This window comes from Chiloscyllium plagiosum, chromosome 41 (genome assembly GCF_004010195.1).
Source record: "Chiloscyllium plagiosum isolate BGI_BamShark_2017 chromosome 41, ASM401019v2, whole genome shotgun sequence".
NCBI lineage: Eukaryota > Metazoa > Chordata > Chondrichthyes > Orectolobiformes > Hemiscylliidae > Chiloscyllium > Chiloscyllium plagiosum.
In genome coordinates, this window is record NC_057750.1 from 18,213,673 (window position 1) to 18,221,493 (window position 7,821).

At 42.3% G+C, this 7,821-nt stretch overlaps 1 protein-coding gene across 1 annotated transcript in view; it reads right to left on the reverse strand.

The window, feature by feature from the left end:
- Positions 1-7,821, reverse strand: part of LOC122542904 — a 139,661-nt gene that overhangs the window by 101,739 nt on the left and 30,101 nt on the right. Inside the window, exon 4 of the mRNA XM_043681045.1 lies at positions 6,254-6,358. Coding sequence (XP_043536980.1) covers positions 6,254-6,358 — 105 coding nt within the window. The remainder of the gene's footprint in view (positions 1-6,253; positions 6,359-7,821) is intronic.

The window sequence follows — 7,821 nt, forward strand, 5'->3', positions numbered from 1 at the left end:
ACCCTTCGACTCTCTCTTCCAAGTCATTAATAAAAATTACGAACAGCAGAGGACCCAGAACTGATCCCTGCGGAACTCCTCTTGTAACTGGGCTCCAGGCTGAATATTTACCATCTACCACCACTCTTTGCCTTCGACCGGTTAGCCAGTTTTCTATCTAATTGGCCAAATTTCCCTCTATCCCCTGCCTCCTGACTTTCCGCATAAGCCTACCATGGGGAACTTTATCAAATGCCTTACTAAAATCCATGTATACTACATCCACTGCTCTACCCTCATCCACATGCTTGGTCACCTCCTCAAAGAATTCATTAAGACTTGTAAGGCAAGACCTACCCCTCACAAATCCGTGCTGGCTGTCCCTAATCAAGCAGTGTCTTTCCAGATACTCATAAATCCTATCCCTCAGTATCCTTTCCATTACTTTGCCTACCACCGAAATAAGACTAACTGGCCTGTAATTCCCAGGGTTATCCCTATTCCTTTTTTAAACAGAGGCACAACATTCGTCACTCTCCAGGCCCCTGGCACCACCCCCATTGACAGTGAAGACGAAAAGATCATTGCCAACGATTCTGCAATTTCCTCTCTTGCTTCCCACATAATCCTAGGATATATCCGGCCAGGCCCGGGGGACTTGTCTATCCTCAAGTTTTTCAAAATGCCCAACACATCTTCCCTCCTAACAAGTATCTCCTCTAGCTTACCAGTCCGTTTCATACTCTCCCCTTCAACAATACGGTCCCTCTCATTTGTAAATACTGAAGAAAAGTACTCATTCAAGACCTCTCCTATCTCTTCCGACTCAATACACAGTCTCCCACTACTGTCCTTGATTGGGCCCACCCTCGTTCACGTCATTCTCATGTTTCTTACATACGCATAAAAGGCCTTGGGGTTATCCTTGATCCTACCCGCCAAAGATTTTTCATGCCCTCTTTTAGCTCTCCTAATCCCTTTCTTCAGCTCTCTCCTGGTTATCCTGTATCCCTCCAACGCTCTGTCTGAACCTTGTTTCCTCAACCTTATGTAAGCCTCCTTCTTCCTCTTTACAAGACATTCAACCTCCCTCGTCAACCAAGGTTCCCTCACACGACCATCTCTTTCCTGCCTGACAGGTACATACATATCAAGGACGCATCGTATCTGTTCCTTGAAAAAGTTTCACATTTCAGCAACATCCTTCCCTGACAGCCTATGCTCCCAATTTATGCTCTTCAGCATCGTATTTACCCTTCCCCCAATTGTAAAACCTGCCCTGTTGCACGCACCTATCTCTCTCCATAACCAAGGTGAAAGTCACAGAATTGTGGTCACCATCATCAAAATGCTCACCCACTAACAAGCCCATCACTTGTCCCGGTTCATTACCAAGTACCAAATCCAATATGGCCTCCCCTCTGGTCGGACAATCTACATATTGAGTTAGAAAAGCTTCCTGGACACACTGCACAAACACCGCCCCATCCAATCTTCTTGATCTAAGGAGCTTCCAATCAATATTTGGGAAGTTGAAATCGCCCATGACTACTACCCTGTGGCTTCTGCACCTTTCCAAAATCTGTTTCCCAATCTGTTTCTCCATATCTCTGCTGCTATTAGGGGGCCTATAGTAAACACCCTTCCCCCATGGAATGCTAAAAGGCAAGAGAAATTGAGGTTTTGGTTAAGAGAAAGGAGGAAGCATGTCAGGTATAGACAGCAGAGATCGAGTGAATCCTTAGAAGTGTGCAAAGAGGGAAATCAGGAGGGTAAAAAAGGGACATGAGATAGCTTTGGCAAGGAGGATTTAGGAGAATCCAGAGAGATTTTATAAATATGTTAAGGACAAAGGGGCAACAAGGGACAGAATAGGGTCCCTCAAAGATCAACAAGGCAGCCAATGTGTGGAACCACAAGAGATGGAGGAGACACTAAACAAGTATTTTGCATCAGTGTTTACTGTTGAAATGGACATGGAGGATATAAAATGCAAGGAAATACATGGTGACATCTTGAAAAGTGTCCATATTACACAGGTGGTGGTGCTGCATGTCTTAAAATGCACCTAAATGGATAAATTCCTAGGAGCTGATCAGGTGTACCCTAGAACTCTGAGAAGCTAGGGAAGTGATTGCTGGGCCCCTTGCTGAGATATTTATCACCGATAGTCACAGGTGCGGTGCCAAAAGATTGGAGGTTGGCTAATGTGGTGCCACTATTTAAGAAAGGTGGTAAGGAAAGCTAGGGAACGATAGACCAGTGAGTCTGACATCGGTTATGGGCAAGTTGTTGGAGGGAGACCTGATGGAGAGGTTTTACACTCATTTAGAAAAGCATGGGCTGAGTAGGGATAGTCAACATGGCTTTGTGTATGGAAAATCATGTCTCACTAACTTGACTGAGTTATTTGCAGTCATGAAGAGGATTGATAAGGGCAGAAGAGTGGACATGATCTTTATGGACTTCAGTAAGGCATTCAACAAAGTTCCTCATGGTAGACTGATTAGCAAGGTTAGATCTCAGAATACAGGGAGAACTAACCATTTGATACAGAACTGGCTCAAAGGCAGAAGACAGAGGGTGGTGGTGAAGGGTTGCTTTTCAGTCCGGAGGCCTGTGACCAGAGGTGTGCCATAAGGATCAGTTTTTTTGTAATTTACATAAATGCTTTGGATGTGAACATAGGAGGTATAGTTAGTAATTGTGCAGATGATACCAAAATTAGAGGTGTAGTGTACAGCGAAGAAGGTTACCTCAGAATACAATGGGATCTTGGATCAGAAAGGTCAGTGGGCAGAGGAATGGTAGATAAAGTTTCATGTTCAGATAAATGTGAAGTGCTCCATTTTGGAAAGGCAAATCAGAGCAGGACTTATACACTTAACGGTAAAGTCCTGAGGAGTGTTGCTGAACATACAGAACTTGGAGTGCAGGTTCATAGCTCCTTGAAAGTGAAGTTGCAAGTAGATAGGACAGTGAAGGCGGTGTTTGGTCTGTTTTTCTTTATTGGACAGAACATAGGATTGGGAGGTCATATTGCAACCGTTCAGGTCATTGGTTAGGTCAATTTTGGAATATTGCGTGCAATTCTGGTGTTTCCCCTCTTAGGAGGATATTGTGAAACTTGGAAGGGTTCAGAAAAGACCTACAAGGATATTGCCAGGGTTGGAAGACTTGAACTATCGGGAGAGGCTGAATAGCCTGTTTTTCCTGGAGCATCGGAGGCTGAGGGGTGATCTTTTAGAGTATTATAAAATCATCAGGGTCATGGATTGAGTAAATTGATAAGATATTTTCCCTGGGGTGGAGTCCAGAACTAGAGGACATCGGTTTAGGATTAGGGGGCAACTTTTTCACAAAGGTTGTGCGTGTATGGAATGAGCTGCCAGAGGAAGTAGTGGAGGATGGTACAATTACAACATTTAAAAGGCATCTGGATGGATATATGAATAGGAAAGGTTTAGAGGGATATGCGCCAAGTGCTGGCAAATGGGACTAGATTAAGCTAGGATATCTGCTCGGCATGGACGAGTTGGGCTGAAGGGTCTGCTTTTGGATATATGAATAGGAAAGGTTTAGAGGGATATGGGCCAAGTGCTGGCAAATGATTAGGTTAGGATATCTGGTCAGCATAGACGAGTTGGACCGAAAGGTCTGTTTCCATGCCGTACATCTCTATAACTCTACAAGTGTTAATGACGGTCAATCTCCCAATCAGCATGCAGTCTCACTACTTAATGTTTTGAATATCTCGAAATATCTAACAAATAAGTTTGTTTCAAATCTTCCCATCCCTACAACCACACTCAATCTGATATTAAATACACAGTCCTTTATCTTTCATGTTTCTTTCTAATCAAATCAACCTCAAGGGTTAATGAGATACACAGTAATCATCTTCAGTCAATGCCCAAAATTCCTTTGCATTCTTCTTGCTGGCTATTGTTTGAAGGCTTATACTATTTGACTTGCAACTACATTTCCTCTTCAGCATCAAGGTAGTTCATCTTCTGACTCAGCTCAGCTGCTGCTGAATTGCTCATCATTGCCCCTGGTAGCTTTAAACTTGATTATTCCAATGCCCTAAAAACAGTTTTGGAGAAACTCAGCAGGTCTGGCAGCATTTGTGGAGATTGAAATAGGCAGAAGAGTTAAATTGATCTTGAAACAAACCTGTTTCTTTCTCTCCACAGATGCTACTAGGCCTGGTGTGTTTCTCCAGAACCTTTTGCTTTTATTTCAGATCTCCAGTACCCACAGTACTTTGCTTTTATTTCAATGCATTCTACCCACTGTAAACTTGAGCTTATCCAAAATACTATCTATATCCTAACTCATACAAAATCCTGTTTACCTTTCATCTCTGTGCTCACCGATCCCTTTAGTTCCTAGAGGTCCCATGTCTCATTTTCAAATCTATTTGTTGCCTGCCCTGCCCCAGAATATCTTCCAGCCCTACAGCCCACTAAGATTTACTCAATTCTGGCCTCTTAAACATCCCTAATTTTCTTATTCCACCAATGGTGGCTGTGCCTTTAGCTGGCTGAACTCCAAGCTCAAAATTCTCTCCCTAAACCTCGATGCTCTTTAAAATCTCTCTCTATCCAAATTTTTTTATTTACTTATTCTACTGCTTCTATACATGCCGGAAGCTTCAAATTTATTTTGCTTGTTTATACTCCACTGAAAGAGGATGGGACATTTCACCATATTATAGGTGCTGCATAAATGCAAATTATTGTTTTAAGTACAGGGATTAAAATTACAAGTAGAGGGAAACGTCTAAACTTCAGGACAACAGACAAGCCACTAGAAAAGGGCTACTCTGACTCAAGCAACCTTTATTAATGACGTTCTCAACCAGCTTTCCTCACTTCATCCCGTGTAGTTAAGCCTAACATGCAAAGAAGGAACAACTGAGGGCCTGCAGCAAGAGGATTGGCATGAGAAAGTTTCCAAAAATCACTCACTACCACTTGTCCACTGACTTTAATCTCTCTTGACTACAGCGGGCCCTTTTAGATTGTTTCTGGGTTGGTTAAGACTTCTGTACAGCCACCCAACACCGTTGGAGCTCCCAAGGCCATCCAGGCTGTAACTGTGGCACAGTCCAAATAAATGACTTACACTGTTGAGGAATGTCTGCTGGCTAACTTAAAAATGGGTTTAAGGAACTCCAACTAGACACTAAAATGGCTATTGCCTGGCTTGGAGAATGTGCACATGCTAAATCAACACCAAAAAAAATGGTAATGATTAACAAGTCGAGGATTGAATAATTCTTGTTTATTTATTCTAGGAACAGAAACAATTCCCGGCAACTAGTACTCAGTGTCAAAAATTATTATGTCAAGTTGGATGAAAACAAGAGCTCTTCTACTCCTCAACCTTAGTGTAGCACATTGGGATCTAGTAGTATAGTGATTATTTTATCTGAATTCATAACATAAAGGATTGGATAACGGTTGAGTCACATATAGGAAGGACGTGATTGCACCGGAGAGTGTGCAGAGAAGTGTGTATTGTGTTAAAACACAATGTTATCTGGGCTGGAGGGTTTTACTTTTGAAGTGAGATTGGATAGACAGGGATGATTAAGATAAACTTATAAGGGGCAGAGATAGGGTGAACATCAAGGACCCTTTCCCCTTGTTGGGAGGATTAACGACCAAAGGAGCATAGATTTAATGTAAGGAAGAGGAGGTTTAAGAGGGAAGGTGAAGAAAAATGTCTTTTCTCCACGAGAAGATGGTAGAAACCGGGATCTTACTGCCTGCAAGTGGGGTAAAGGAAGACACCTGCAAAACATTTTGGAGGCATTGAAGGCTTTTGGCAAGTGCTGGAAAATGGAATTAAAATAATTAGTTGGTTGTTTTTGGCTGGTGCAGACTTAATGGGTCGAAGTGCCTTTTTCTGTGCTATAGACCTTTATGATTATGGTTGTATGTCATGGGTTCAACTGCCATCTTTTGAGGGGTTGGGGGGGGGTGGAATTTAAATAAATTTGTAGTAAGAAAATTTAATGTTTGATATAACTCTGGGTGTCAACAGTGGCTCACAAACCTCCCTATACTCTGGGACAGCAAATGCTTTATTTTAATATTACAGTTTGTGGTTGCTGAATCTCAGTTTAATTTTAATCCGGATCTGAAATGCAAGATCATTGCTCCTGGGATTTATGTCCATTTCCATATTTTGAATGAACCAGCATATTGGAATGGATATTTAACAAAAGAACTTTAACTACATTCCAAGAGAAAAAGGTACTAACATTCGCGTAGTGCTGGGTGAAGGATTTCATGCTTCCCATTCCAACGCAAATCATTCCGCAATTTCTGCTCAAGTTTTCCAATCTCCACTGGGTCACCGAGAGAACCTGTTTGGAACGTTTTACAGTTAGGTATCAGGAATTGCGAAAATAACAAGTAAGCATTCTCTGCTTTTCAGAAGTCCAAGATTTGGAAGAAATTCCTTAAAATTCTCCCAGTGTTCAAAGAATCAAAATGAAATTTTTCAACAATTTTTTTGTGTTCTACGGAAGAACACCAAATACTTTCGGTCTTAACTTGTTCAGTGTGTCACAAAGCTGGTCCTTTTTTCTCAAAGCTGCTCCTTTTCTCAAGGGTACTGTGTCCTGGGTTTTTTTTTCCCCAGAGGGGTAATACAGTGCTCCTGGCACCGGTTAGACTGGCTTGGTACAGAGATTAAAGGGTATTGAGAGGCCTTTTTGTTTATATGTAAACAGATGACACTTCAGGCCAAAGTGGTCATGTGTTAGAAGTGACCTATATAATGAAAGGAGCGTGGTCAGCTCTCGATCTGAGCAGTTCAGTCCAGAACTAGTTATGAGTTCAATAGAGACCTTTGTAGAAACTCACTCTCTCTCTTTCTGCCCTTCTAACATCAACCTGCAAGCATCTGTTCCATTTTTTAAATATTGTTTAAGGGGGTTTGCTTATTGAGGCTATTGTGTATATTCAGAACAACAAAATTAAGTCTAGTTTCGATAGACTGAGTTCTGTAGAGGTTCTTTATTCTGTTCTTTGCGTTTCATTGTCTAATTTTGTGAATAAATGTCTGTCTGTTTTAAACCTAGTAGCCAACCTAGCTAGCTTACTCTTGGTTACCCCGGGTAATTTTAACTAGGGAAACAAATTGCAAAGTTATGGTTATGGACTTGAGCAGGCAACCCAGACAAGTGTTTCCATGAAACCTTCGCTACAGGGTCTTCCCTCAGCCTGTACCAGTGTATGCCACAAAGTTCTTCCTTGCAATTAAATGCTATGGAATTAACTAGCTCCAGCAAAGCTAGAATCGATGGGAATTAGAGTCATAGAGATGTACAGCATGGAAATAGACCCTTCGGTCCAACCTGTCCATGCCGACCAGATATCCCAACCCAATCTAGCCCCGCCTGCCAGCACCTGGTCCATATCCCTCCAAACCCTTCCTATTCATATACCCATCCAAATGCCTCTTAAATGTTGCAATTGTACCAGCCTCCACCACTTCTGCTGGCAGCTCATTCCATACACGTACCATCCTCTGTGTGAAAACGTTGCCCCGTCGGTCTCTTTTATATCTTTCCCCTCTCACCCTAAACCTATGCCCTCTAGTTCTGGACTCCCCGACCCCAGGGAAAAGACATTGTCTATTTACCCTATCCACGCCCCTCATAATTTTGTAAACCTCTATAAGGTCACCCCTCAGCCTTCGACGCTTCAGGGAAAACAGCTCCAGCCTGTTCAGCCTCTCCCTGTAGCTCAGAACCTCCACCCTGTCAACATCCTTGTAAATCTTTTCTGAACCATTTCAAGTTTCACAGCATCTTTCTGATAG